This window comes from Bombyx mandarina, chromosome 16 (genome assembly GCF_030267445.1).
Source record: "Bombyx mandarina strain Sakado chromosome 16, ASM3026744v2".
Classification (NCBI taxonomy): Eukaryota; Metazoa; Arthropoda; class Insecta; order Lepidoptera; family Bombycidae; genus Bombyx; species Bombyx mandarina.
In genome coordinates, this window is record NC_143222.1 from 7,469,299 (window position 1) to 7,483,304 (window position 14,006).

At 43.5% G+C, this 14,006-nt stretch overlaps 1 protein-coding gene across 1 annotated transcript; it reads left to right on the forward strand.

The window, feature by feature from the left end:
• The first annotated feature begins 853 nt into the window (after window positions 1-853).
• Window positions 854-13,560, forward strand: LOC149501299 (alpha-tocopherol transfer protein-like). The gene is made up of 6 exons (XM_089733507.1): window positions 854-1,067; window positions 2,559-2,709; window positions 3,314-3,431; window positions 11,624-11,758; window positions 12,585-12,798; window positions 13,051-13,560. The coding sequence occupies exons 1-6, from the start codon at window positions 905-907 to the stop codon at window positions 13,203-13,205; spliced, it is 936 nt and encodes a 311-aa protein (XP_089589633.1). The 5' UTR covers window positions 854-904; the 3' UTR covers window positions 13,206-13,560.
• The last annotated feature ends 446 nt before the right edge of the window (window positions 13,561-14,006 follow it).

Sequence of the window (14,006 nt, forward strand, 5' to 3'; positions counted from 1 at the left end):
CATCACTGTAAATACAATGGTACTCTCTCTCTTTCTCTCTTCAATCGGTCCCTCATTGCTGAAGATTGTGACTCCGTCAACTAGCTGTCGCCATCGATCTCGTTCTGTAGCTTGGTGAAGTGCGTCACTGACAGGTATTTTCAGTTCCTCCGCCATTTGTTCCGACCATCCTACGAGATCACTACAATGGTACATCAACTCAAAAAAAAAACCTCTAACGGTGTTCGAAAGAAAAGCAGACAGCTACTAAAGCAATAGATGTTTGAAGCTCTTCTTAATTCTCTTTTCTTAATCTGTGTTTTTTTACAAGAAAAAAAAGATCTTGATAAACTATGAAACCGTAACCTATGACTACTTTGGAATACTACTCTTTACACTCTTTACACGATCATACATTGTCATAATATCTCAAATTCTTTATAATAATATATTAATTATATCAGTTGTCGTCTTCAATTCGTTGTAAAAATTTGTTCCAGACAATTATTACAAGGATAACACGGTCAAGGCAGACTACTAGGTTGATTATTAAATAATATTACAGTTATTATTTTAATTATGCATGCAAAGGGCTAGTAAGTAAGTTTGCCATCGAGAGTGCGCAACAGATATAATAGCCGATAAAAATGAAACAGCAAAAAAGTCGAAATCAAGATTCCTACGCCCTAAGCGTAAAAATAATAACATTACGTGATAACATACAAGCTATTATTTAACAACAATACTTATTAATGGTTCATATAAGTTTGAAATGGGTAGGTTAATTTGTGTTTCCTTTAAAAAATTTAAAGTTTTGTATGTTAAATTTATGATTGGAATAATCAAGTTCTTAAGCAAATATAAGCACACAAATGACTTTGGATGATTCAGTCTACTCTAGGGCGTCATAACGAACAGTTCTGAAATGGAATCGTTGCCAAGTGATAGAATTCTAAAGTTCAATGCGAATACTTTGGAAGATGTTCGGAAGGAGTTTCATTTGGAGAAACGCGAGCGTGTTATTGAGGCTATAGACATATTGGAAGATTGGGTGAAGAAACAAAACCATTTCCTGAAGAAAGATTTCAGTAAGCATTAGAATTTTGTCTGCTTCGCGTCTTCTATACTTAATTATAACACTGTTCATGTTATATCAGTATTTTAATCATAACGATAACTTTTTTTTATTTGAGTAATGTTTTAAGTTCATTAAACCATTTAACATTTAAAATTTAAACCAGACGACTATTAGGTACTTAGTATTTCCTCTATCACGTCTACCATTTATGCAATCTTAACGATAGGCAATTGAAATGTATTGCAATAGCAGCATTCACTCAACAAATTGTTGTTATTTGTATCATTTATATTATAATATGTAACTATTGTTGTGATTTTATAAACAAATATCTCTATCCTCTTGATAGAATACGGAATGCTTAAATAGTAAGAATAGTGATAGAGATACATTTCTAAAGAAACCAATAAACATTTTCATCGCAATTCGGGTTTAATATACAATGTTTTTATTTGTTCAAACAAAAACACTGGATGTTTTGACATCGAAAGAAAAAAAATATAAAAAAACTAAACATGAAATAAAAAAACATAAACATTTTTTACGCATATAGCTCAAAAAGCTTAGAGGAACTAAGTAAAAACCATAAATTAGGAATGAAGCCTAGTTAGTCGATTGAAGTGACACTTATCGGGCCGGATTTCCCCCTTCGTGCGGTGGCACCTTTCCCCGGAGCGGTTGGGGAAACCCGGTGTACCATGATCCGGCTTCCTATTACGGGCGAGCGTGCAAAGCAAATGGCCCCACGCCTGGATCCCTCACCGTATAAAGCGGTAGAGCCTGCGGCTCTTAGGGGGCCGAGTCACGGATGGGAACCTAGTCCCGATACCCTGCTTGGCGGAGGCGGATTTCTGCGTAGTGAGGAGAGCTTTGCTTCAGTCGCCCCGCTGCCTGCTTCCGCGAAATGGTGCACTCGCAGAAGTCGAGCATAGCTTTCCAGGATTCGTCGCCGCCAAGCATCGATGCCACGACACCAGGCAGCGACAAGTCTAGCCCTATCTTTGCAACCAGAACACGGCGCTGCATCTCTCAAGCAGGGCAAACAGCGAGCGTATCCTTAGTCGTGTTCAGGTCGTAACCACATTGGTAGGACCTCTTTGTCGGCTCAGCTCCTATCCAGCCAAGCAAAGTGAACGCCAAAAGCCCACCGGCTGTACAACACGAGGCCGAGGTACCTCAACTGCACCCCGACCCCTATCTGGACGCCTCCAACCACGACAGGTGGCGCTCTCCGCGGTCTGTGAAACCACAGGGCCTCGGATTTACTGAGTGCCACGTCGAGGTCTAGCCTCTTTAACCTTCCGACTTCGAGAGCTACTCCCGCTGTGGCGAGGCGGGCAGACTCTCTATAATGATCCCCCGGGCCATGACCAACGTGTAGTCCGCGCAGCAAATGACGCCGAGGCGTGGGGCTGTTACCGATTAGACCAACTACATTATTTTTAATAATAGTATTTTAAAAACAACTTTATGGCATTAATCAATTAAATTATTTCCTCAGGCAGAGAATATCTGGAACGCACGCTTATAACAACGAAAGGTCTTGTGGAACGAGCCAAAACACGTATCGATAATTTGTGCACGTTTAAAACGCTGATGCCGAATTTCTTCGAAGACATAGACGTTAAGAAATTTGCATTTTCCACCGTTTTGTGAGTATACACGTAGCATAAAAATTTACTTAACAGAATGAGTGCAATGAAATTGAAATCGAACATTTGGCATTTCTGTATCAAATTATGCAAAACAATGGTCTAGCAGATTTTTAAAGATCACTGATCTTAACCTTGTGGCTTTTCCAACAGAATTATTTTGTCAAAATCGATGTCTAGTCTAGACTGCGCTTGTCTAGACTAGATTTTTTGAATAACTAGTTTTTTAAATCTAAATGACTGATAATATCATTAACGGACACGAGCATAAGTAAAACTACATATATTATTATTCCGGTTTAAGCTCCCGTTTTTTTACTTCTGACGTTTTGAATACATTACAGTTTTCATGGTCACGAAAGACTGTCAGTCAGTCAATAAAAGTAGTTTTATTTGTGTCTAAGTTTGGCCAAAAATGTTTTGCTTTCAGCTTCATTGAATTTTTTTCTTCGTTACATCTCATTACTTTTCTAGTCCTAATATTTCTTATTTAAATGCAAAGCAGTTGATAGAAGCCTCTTGTTCACACCTTTATTCTAATTTCACAGTCTAGCTTCAGTTTTAACATTGTTAACACAATGTTTTTTTGCAACATTGTTTGCAGCTCACACGCGCATATGCCGAAACTGACCAAGGATAACTACCGAATATTTCTATTAAAAATTTACAACGATGATTTTGACGCTTCACTCGTCCTGGACTATTACAAGTACATTGTGGTTGTACGTAAGCCAATTTATTTATCTATTATCTTTAGTACCAAACGATTTTAAGTACTTTCAGTTTGTTCGTGCAAGAGCACTGAATTTATACTACAAATTATAGTTTGCGTAATTACTGATGGTAGGACCTCTTGTGAGTCCGCACGGGTAGGTACCACCCTGCCTATTTCGGCCGTGAAGCAGTAATGCGTTTCGGCTTGAAGGGCGGGGCAGCCGTTGTAACTATACTGAGACCTTAGAAGTTATATCTCAAAGGGGGTGGCGCATTTACGTCGTAGATGTCTATGGGCTACAGTCATCACATAGCACCAGGTGGGCTGTGAGCTCGTCCACCCATCTAAGCAATAAAAAAAAAGAGATTACCAAAGTCCGAAATAGCCGTCAACCATGTGAGTTCAAAGTAGTTTCACTATTTAAACCAAAATGAAGAACTGCTTCGCAGCAGAAATGTGCTCCCCACCGGCCCTGCTATCTGTAATTATGTAAATTCACATCATAATAATCACAGATGTATGTATGGCTCCTCAATACCAGCTACTTCCATTTGACTCCATACAGAAGAGGGCATTTCGGATTGTCGATGATCCCATTCTCACGTGTCGTTTGGAGCCTCTAGACCTGCGGAGCGACTTCGCTTCTCTCGATATTTTTTGGCGTATGTTCCATGGGGAATGCTCTGAGGAATTGTTTGAGATGATCCCATTATCTCGTTTTTACCATCGCACCACCCGCTACCGGAGTAGAGTTCATCCATACTACCTGAAACCACTGCGTTCATCCACAGTGCGTTTCCAGATATATTATCTGCCATGAACCATGAACCATGTCTGCTCTCGCTTATACCTAGTCAGGTCATAAATTCTGTCACATGTTTAATGTAAAATAATTGAAACAAGTTTATTCATTATGTAACCATTCATATACCAAAATGAACTTAACAAAACATAGATTCTTTTGACACTAAAGTTTATTCAAAATGACCTCCGTGATTTTGAATACAGGCCTTCAATCTGCGCGGCCAGTCGTCTATCGCAGCACGAACGAGGTCCATGTCAATATCGGCGGCTGCCTTAATCAAGGATGTCTTGAGTGACTCCAAATTAGGATGAGGCTTTGAGCACGCCTTTTCCTCCAAGTGTTGCCATATCTTGTAATCTAACGGATTCAAATCTGGACTGGAGGAGGGCCAGTCTTCGTGCCGGATTAAGTCGATTTCACGCGCCGCCAGCCAGTCTTGTGTGCTCTTCGCTCTATGAGCTGGCGCCGAATCTTGTTGGAATACCCAGTGCCTGTTATTGAACATGGTATGAGAAACAGGTTCTACAAGGTTCGTCAGGACTGTATTTTGATACACAACTGCATTCGTTTTTACACCTTTCTCACAAAAATGTACCTCTGTTAAGCCCCAATAAGAAACTCCCAACCATACCATGAGCGAGGATGGAAAATGACCTCGTTGGACACGCGGAATACGGTTGCTCGCTTCTTCACTATTGTGTGCGTACACCTTATCATTTTGTTTGTTGTAGCTCTCTTCTACGGTAAAAAATTTTTCATCCGAAAAAATAATTTCCCGATATTTTTTTCCCGCGTACCGCTTCAACAAAGCGCGGCATCTCTTCAGTCTCAGGTCCATTAGACGAGCATTCAAACGATGTCCCGTTTTTCTTCGATATGCCCGAAGCCCTAAGTCTTCATTTAACACCCTTTTCACCGTGGTTCTGCTTAACCCCATCTGAAGGGCCAACAGTTTCTGCTTACGTTTGGGATTTCTTTGAATTCGCGCCTTCACAGCTTTTATCACTGCTGGAGTCCTAACAGACCGAGGGCGACCACTTCTTGACCTGTCATCTACACTAGAGTCTTCATTGTATCGTTTGATGTTACGATAAACGAATATTTTGGTTATATTCAAATTTTTCAGTATGTTAAAAATTTGAATTGGCGCGTAACCGCAACGATGCAACGCAATAACTGCAACACGGTCTTCTTTAAGCGTCCACTCCATATTTAAAAATGAGTAAAAATTCTAAAAGTATACATTTTTATTTTCATGAACAATTTGAAATTCGAATTCAATAAACTTTTTTGTGGCCAGCATTCTAAAAGAAAAGTTTTTACTGTGTGACAACACTTATGACCTGACTAGGTAGTTAGCAATTCTGTTTGGTAATTTTATTCGCTAAAAACGTAACTTTTCACTAGAATATACCAACTCATCTTGATGAATATATATGAAGGTACTTTGACGTAAACTGTAAGAAGTTTATTATTATATCCGTCAGATTATAACATTGAGATTAACAGTACAAAAACATTGAAACATAAATTAGATTTAATTTATTTGCTAAACCATCCAGTCATTTACATAATTAAGTGAGGTTTTATTTTCAATAGAGCAATATTCGGTGTTAAAAAAAATAATATATATACACTGCTTCAGCTATTCTAGTAATCCTCTAGTAATAATGCCATAGACTATTAACAATGATATATGCCACATAGTAACTATGCCATAGATAGACCGGTGGTAGAGTTAATATTGTCATTCCGATAGAAGCACCCGACACGTGCGGACGTGCTCATCGACCACTCGATCGCCCGGTCTTTGTTCGCCCGGCTTTTGTTAGCCCGGCCATTGTTCGCGCGGCCTGTGTTTGTGATACATCTGCCGACCAAGTCTTAGTGTTTTTCCTGGATGTTTTTATTTGTTTTGTTTTAGTTATTTTTGTGTTCGTGGTACATCTGCCGACAGTGTTTTCCTGGAAGTATTTATTTGTTTTGTTTCTTTTTGTTAATCTGTTTTGTTGTGTTTTTTTTCTTTGTCCTGTAGTAATCGCGCCGCATTGCCACCTGTGTTCAATAGAACCGCTCAGGTCCGAGAAGTTGGGGTCTCGCCGCAAGGCGAGTGTTTCAAGACCCGGGGCCGCCCCACCTGGGCATTCAGCGATCATGGACGCTGTGTTCGCGGAATTCCTTCGACTTCGCCACCCACAGCTCGCCTCAGAATTTCTGGCCTTCAAGGCCAATCACATTGCGAGCCCTCTCGAGGACTCCGCCGCGCTCGCTGCTCCTGCGTCGCCTGTACCTGCGTGCAAAGCTTCTGCATTGAGCAACGCAGCCTCCGTCGTGCCTGCCGCTCCCGTGTCGCCTATACTGGCGAGTAAAGCTGCTGCGTCGTCCGCCGTGACCATCGTTTCAGCTGAGCGATCATCCGCGGCCTCCGTCGCGCCCTCTAAAACACCTACACTTGCTCGTAGGTCGCCTGCACCCGCCTCCTCGTGCTCCGACTCTGACTCGGACATGGAGGTCGACCTCGCCCCCGCCTCATCGACGGATGGATTCACCCTGGTACAGAAGGGTAAGAAGCGTGCCGTGGAGTCCCGAGCTCCCGCGGCCGCTAAAATTAGCAAAGCCGCGAACGCGTCGCGCCCCCGCCCTCAGACTCCCGTTGCGCCCCCAGCCCGTCGCCGCGTCCGGTGGCACAAAATAAAACCCAGACCCCTCCCCCGGTTATCCTTCAGGAGAAGGCAGCTTGGGATCGAGTTTTCCTGGCCCTTAAGGCCAAAAATATCAATTTCACGAAGGCCCGTAACCTCGCGAACGGCATTCAAATTAAGGTTCAAACACCCGACGACCATAGGGCCTTCTCTTGTTACCTCCGTAAGAAGCGTATAAGTTTCCATACGTATACGCTCCAGGAGGAGCGCGAACTCCGCGTTGTAATACGCGGAATCCCTAAAGAGTTAGATGTAGAGCTCGTCAACGCCGATCTGTTAGAACAGGGCTTTCCAGTGAATTCTGTGCACCGTATGCACACCGGTCGCGGTAGGGAGCCATATAATATGGTTCTAGTCACCCTCCAGCCTACCCCCGAGGGTAAGAAAATCTTCAACACACAGACCGTCTGTAGGCTCTCCGGTATCGCCGTCGAAGCCCCTCATAAAAAAGGCACTCCTAGCCAGTGCCATAACTGTCAACTGTACGGGCACTCTTCCCGTAACTGTCACGCGCGCCCCCGATGTGTTAAGTGTTTAGGCGATCACGCCACGGCCCTCTGCGCTCGCGACCAAAAAACCGCGACGGAACCGCCTAGCTGCGTCCTGTGTCAAACACAGGGTCACCCCGCGAATTACCGTGGTTGCCCCCGAGCCCCTAAAATAAATCGCCGCGTCGCCCACCAAAACCGCCTCCGAGCTTCCGGCCCAGACATCAAAGCCTCGGCACCCTCTGTGTCGCAGGCTAAGCCAGCGTTCGTTCCGGCGCCGGTGCACAGTGTCTCGGCCTGGGCGAAACCGCTGCCGTACACGAACACGGCTACAACTCCCTCCTCCGCGATTCGTCCCGCCCCCGCGACTCGTCCCTCTCCCGCGACTTGCCCTCCGACCGCGTCCGACAATCTCGCTTTAGCGATCGACTTCTTTCAGTCGATCAACTTTGAGCGCGTTAACGCTTTGGGCGACGCCATTCGCGCTGCCTCCACTGCACAACACTTTATCGCCGTTGTGCAGGAATACGCCGACGTATACGCGTCACTAAATACGTACGTCTTCCCATCACTCCGCCGGTAATCAATGGCGTATATAAGTAGAGTAAAGCCCCTATCCGTAACGATAGGATTTTTTAACGCTTACGGTCTTGCAAATCAACGTGATCAGGTTTCTGACTTTTTGCGTGACCATCAAATTGATATATTTCTAGTGCAGGAGACCCTACTTAAGCCCGCGCGCCGTGACCCTAAAATCGCGAACTATAACATGGTCAGGAACGACAGGCTCTCTGCTCGTGGTGGTGGTACCGTCATTTACTATAGAAGAGCCCTGCATTGCGTCCCGCTCGATCCTCCCGCGCTCGCTAATATCGAAGCATCAGTGTGCCGAATCTCACTGACGGGACACGCGCCGATCGTTATCGCGTCCGTTTATCTTCCACCGGATAAGATCGTTCTAAGCAGTGATATCGAGGCGCTGCTCAGCATGGGGAGCTCTGTCATTCTGGCGGGCGACCTAAATTGTAAACACATCAGGTGGAACTCACACACCACAACCCCGAATGGCAGGCGGCTTGACGCGTTAGTCGATGATCACGCCTTCGATATCGTCGCTCCGCTAACCCCGACTCACTATCCGCTAAATATCGCGCATCGCCCGGATATACTCGACATAGCGTTATTAAAAAACGTAACTCTGTGCTTACACTCGATCGAAGTAGTTTCAGAGTTAGATTCAGACCACCGTCCCGTCGTTATGAAACTCGGTCGCGCTCCCGATTCCGTTCCCGTCACGAGGACTGTGGATTGGCACACGCTGGGCATTAGCCTGGCTGAATCTGATCCACCATCGCTCCCGTTTAACCCGGACTCTACCCCGTCTCCTCAGGATACCGCTGAAGCCATAGACATCTTAACGTCACACATCACCTCGACATTAGATAGATCATCGAAACTAGTTGTAGCGGAGGACTTCCTTCACCGCTTCAAATTGTCCGACGATATTAGGGAACTCCTTAGAGCTAAGAACGCCTCAATACGCGCCTACGACAGGTATCCTACCGCGGAAAATCGTATTCGAATGCGTGCCCTACAACGCGACGTAAAGTCTCGCATCGCCGAAGTCCGAGATGCCAGATGGTCTGATTTCTTAGAAGGACTCGCGCCCTCCCAAAGGTCTTACTACCGCTTAGCTCGTACTCTCAATTCGGATACGGTAGTAACTATGCCCCCCCTCGTAGGCCCCTCAGGCCGACTCGCGGCGTTTGATGATGACGAAAAAGCAGAGCTGCTGGCCGATACATTGCAAACGCAGTGCACGCCCAGCACTCAATCCGTGGACCCTGTTCATGTAGAATTAGTAGACAGTGAGGTAGAACGCAGAGCCTCCTTGCCACCCTCGGATGCGTTACCACCCGTCACCCCGATGGAAGTTAAAGACTTGATCAAAGACCTACGTCCTCGCAAGGCTCCCGGTTCCGACGGTATATCCAACCGCGTTATTAAACTTCTACCCGTCCAACTCATCGTGATGTTGGCATCTATTTTCAATGCCGCTATGGCGAACTGTATCTTTCCCGCGGTGTGGAAAGAAGCGGACGTTATCGGCATACATAAACCCGGTAAACCAAAAAATCATCCGACGAGCTACCGCCCGATTAGCCTCCTCATGTCTCTAGGCAAACTGTATGAGCGTCTGCTCTACAAACGCCTCAGAGACTTCGTCTCATCCAAGGGCATTCTCATCGATGAACAATTCGGATTCCGTACAAATCACTCATGTGTTCAACAGGTGCACCGCCTCACGGAGCACATTCTTGTGGGGCTTAATCGACCAAAACCGTTATACACGGGAGCTCTCTTCTTCGACGTCGCAAAAGCGTTCGACAAAGTCTGGCACAACGGTTTGATTTTCAAATTATTCAAAATGGGCGTGCCGGATAGTCTCGTGCTCATCATACGGGACTTCTTGTCGAACCGCTCTTTTCGATATCGAGTCGAGGGAACCCGCTCCTCCCCACGACCTCTCACAGCTGGAGTCCCGCAAGGCTCTGTCCTCTCACCCCTCCTATTTAGCTTATTTGTTAACGATATTCCCCGGTCGCCGCCGACCCACTTAGCTTTATTCGCCGACGACACGACTGTTTACTATTCCAGTAGAAACAAGTCCCTAATCGCGAAGAAGCTTCAGAGCGCAGCCCTAGCCCTAGGACAGTGGTTCCGAAAATGGCGCATAGACATCAACCCTGCGAAAAGTACTGCGGTGCTATTTCAGAGGGGAAACTCCACACGGATTTCCTCCCGGATTAGGAGGAGGAATCTCACACCCCCGATTACTCTCTTTATACAACCCATACCCTGGGCCAGGAAGGTCAAGTACCTGGGCGTTACCCTGGACGCATCGATGACATCCCGCCCGCATATAAAATCAGTCCGTGACCGTGCCGCGTTTATTCTCGGTAGACTTTACCCCATGATCTGTAGGCGGAGTAAAATGTCCCTTCAGAACAAGGTGACACTTTACAAAACTTGCATAAGCCCGTCATGACTTACGCGAGTGTGGTGTTCGCTCACGCGGCCCGCACACACATAGACACCCTCCAATCTCTACAATCCCGCTTTTGCAGGTTAGCCGTCGGAGCTCCGTGGTTCGTGAGGAACGTTGACCTACACGACGACCTGGGCCTCGAATCTATCCAGAAATACATGAAGTCAGCGTCGGAACGGTACTTCGATAAGGTTATGCGTCATGATAATCGCCTTATCGTAGCCGCCGCTGACTACTCCCCGAATCCTGATCATGCAGGAGCCAGTCACCGTCGACGCCCTAGACACGTCCTTACGGATCCATCAGATCCAATAACCTTTGCATTAGACGCCTTCAGCTCTAACACTAGGAGCAGGCTTAGGGACCCCGGTAACCGTACTCGTCGAACTCGACAAAGAGTTCGCCGTGCAACCTAACCCATGAATCAGCTCGCTGAGTTTCTCGCCGGATCTTCTCAGCGGGTCCCGATTCCGATCCGGTAGTAGATTAATTCGCAAAGCAGCTACTCTTGAGCTGTTAGGTCTCCTTCGGAGGCGCTCGGGTAGCTGCTAGCAAATCCCACCCCTCCTGGCTGAGCCTTTGCTCGCCCACCTGTCCTGGTGAAACTGGAAAGGCCTCCGGGCCACCAGTAATCAAGTTAATATTGTTATTTTTATTTTGACATTCAACAAGTGTATCATACTGACATCTAAGTTGAAAGAGATGAGTTCTAAGGTCTCAAGTATAGTTACACCAATAAATAAAACCAATGAAATAAAATAACTAAGAAAGACCGACTTTTCCACCAATATACGGAAGCCATAGTTCTCATCGCTGGACGAGTTACTGCCCGATTAGCTTCCTCGTGTTTCTGGGCAAACTGTATGAATGTCTGCTCTACAAACGCCTCAGAGACTTCGTCTCATCCGAGGTCATTCTCATCGATGAACAATTCGGATATTAATTGGGATATTAATGAAAGGATGGGTGTATCCGAAGGATTTTTTTACAAAAAGTATCATAAGAATATGCTATTTATTTAAAAGAAACTGCTAGTTCATAATTATAATATTTATGTCTCACATATTGCAAAATCATCTACATTAAGTTGCCCATATAGATTCTTATGAAAAATTCCCGATCATGCTTTATGGAAATTCTATCTCATTTTTCCAGGTGAGCGAATACCTTAAATTTCATGATTACTGCAAAGGTTTTGAAGTAATATTTGACTACAGCGACGTGAATATCATGAATTTTGTCACAAAATTCAATCCTGTTATTTTACGTCAAGCGGTAACATTAATAACGGTAAGATGTGGTGAATCTCCATATGTGGCTTTAGGAGAAGGCTCAATGAAGTACCCAAATAATGTTCGGGTAGAAACTGGACTTTTGCTTTATGTCTGTCTGTTTTGTCGTTTCTTGATTTTATGCTTAAGGAGGGTAACATTATTTCTGCCGTGAAGCAGTAGTGCGTTTCGGTTTGAGGGGTGGGGCAGCCGTTGTAACTATACTTGAGACCTTAGAACTTATATCTCAAGGTGGGTGGCGCATTTACGTTGTAGATGTCTATGGGCTCCAGTAACCACTTAACACCAGGTGGGCTGTGAGCTCATCCACCAATCTAAGCAACATAAAAAAAAAATTGAATGGATTTATGTAATATCCGTTTTAGGTGACAAAAAGAGCATTCCAAATTTAAAGTTAATCGATAGGTTCGGAGGTCTTAGGATAAATCGCAATTCAGCTCGTTTTTTTTCCGTTCTTTATATGTCATAGAATTACAGGGTGTTCTAATATATTTACCCAAAGCTGTAGTAGATTGGACAAAAGTAGATAATTATGTTACAAAACGAATACGACATAAATTAGTGAATTAATATTGGTTTCCTTTAGCTTAAAGTAATTTTTTATGTCTGACTATTTTATCTCTTATAATCGTCACTCACCCTGAGACGTGTGGTCTGTCTCAATTTCCTAATGTCCTAAACTTCAAACAGCATTAATGGTTAAGGGCAGAAATAAATGGGAATGTGGTATCACACAACCTATGCTTTACGCAATGGAATCCGATTCCTCACAATACAACCTACCTAGTATACATGTGTTTTATTATATCTATATCTAATTTCAGGATGGCTACGGCATGAGAATCAAGGGAGTTTACATAATATCACCATCGAAGACGGTGGATTTAATTCTGAATTTGTTCAAGCAAGTCTTGAGCACTAAATTGGCTGCTCGTTTACACGTCCACAAAACAATAGACACGGTTACCGAGTTTTTGGACAAAGATTTATTACCAATCGAATACGGTGGACTTGAACGATCTCTGAAGGAATTACATAGTATGGTTTAATCATATTGCATTTTCTACTGAAATTTTTGCGATAATTAATTTGGTTATTGCCTATTTGCGTCCAGTATATAAACTTATATTGCAAAAAAACAAACACTTATCAGCTTCAACACCCTCAACGCTTTTAACAACGCTTAGAAATCAAATGGCACGTGCCCAGCTTAAAGCCATCAATTGATTACAATATACACGTTAGTATATTATTAGTATATATTCCTAACAGCACGATCTTTTGTTACAGATGAGTGGCTAGAAATTTTGAGTTCGGATGAACATAAGAAATATTTACAGGAAATGAACAAAGCAACCACAAACGAATCTTGCAGGCAAACAGGAAAATTCAACGAGCAATATTTGGGACTACCCGGCTCTTTCAGAAGTTTAAGTGTAGATTAATGAAAATAAAGTAATAATTATAATAATTCATCATCATTATCCTGCCCTTCTCCCAGTCACCTGGGGTCGGCGCAACATGTTTGCTCCTTCCATACTCTTCTATCATATACCATTTCTTCGCCACTCCCCTCCTACCCATATCGTCTTTCACACAATCCATCCATTTCTTCTTAGGTCTACCTCTTCCTCTATAATTATAATAATTATAAAGTAATAATTATAATGAAAATAAGTGTAGATTAAAGTATTTTTTTGGACCTTAACGAGTCGGTTAGACATAATTAAAAGTACTTATACGGTTTAATGTTGCGTGTTTTTAATTAAATTACATTATTTCTTGCCATTCCACATAGAACGGACTAATTGTATCTCGACCAGTAACAAGTTGCTATAGCTCAAAACGCTCTAAAAATATTTAATAGAAAAATAAACGGTAGGTAGTTAGAACAATATTCAAATTTAGAGGAACAACACCTTTGTGGTTTGCTACCAAGAAAATTGTAAAGTATTCAAATTGTCGCAAATAATGTTAAATTATTATTTATTAAGGGTGTTTAATAAAAAGTTTTGATGAATATAACGCATTGCCTTTTATTAAATTTTATGTTTCGAAGTAGTCACCTTTCATGTTTGTACACATTGTTTAACTTCTTTCTAAAGCTAAAATCTCCTTTTGAAAGTAACCTTCTCCTGATCCCTTAAAAAATCGTGTACTGCGGCTACTTCTGCGTTATCATACTCATATTGATGTTCCTCTGCTAAGAGGTTACGGAGGTAGTTTCAGTTGTATTAAAAAGCTTT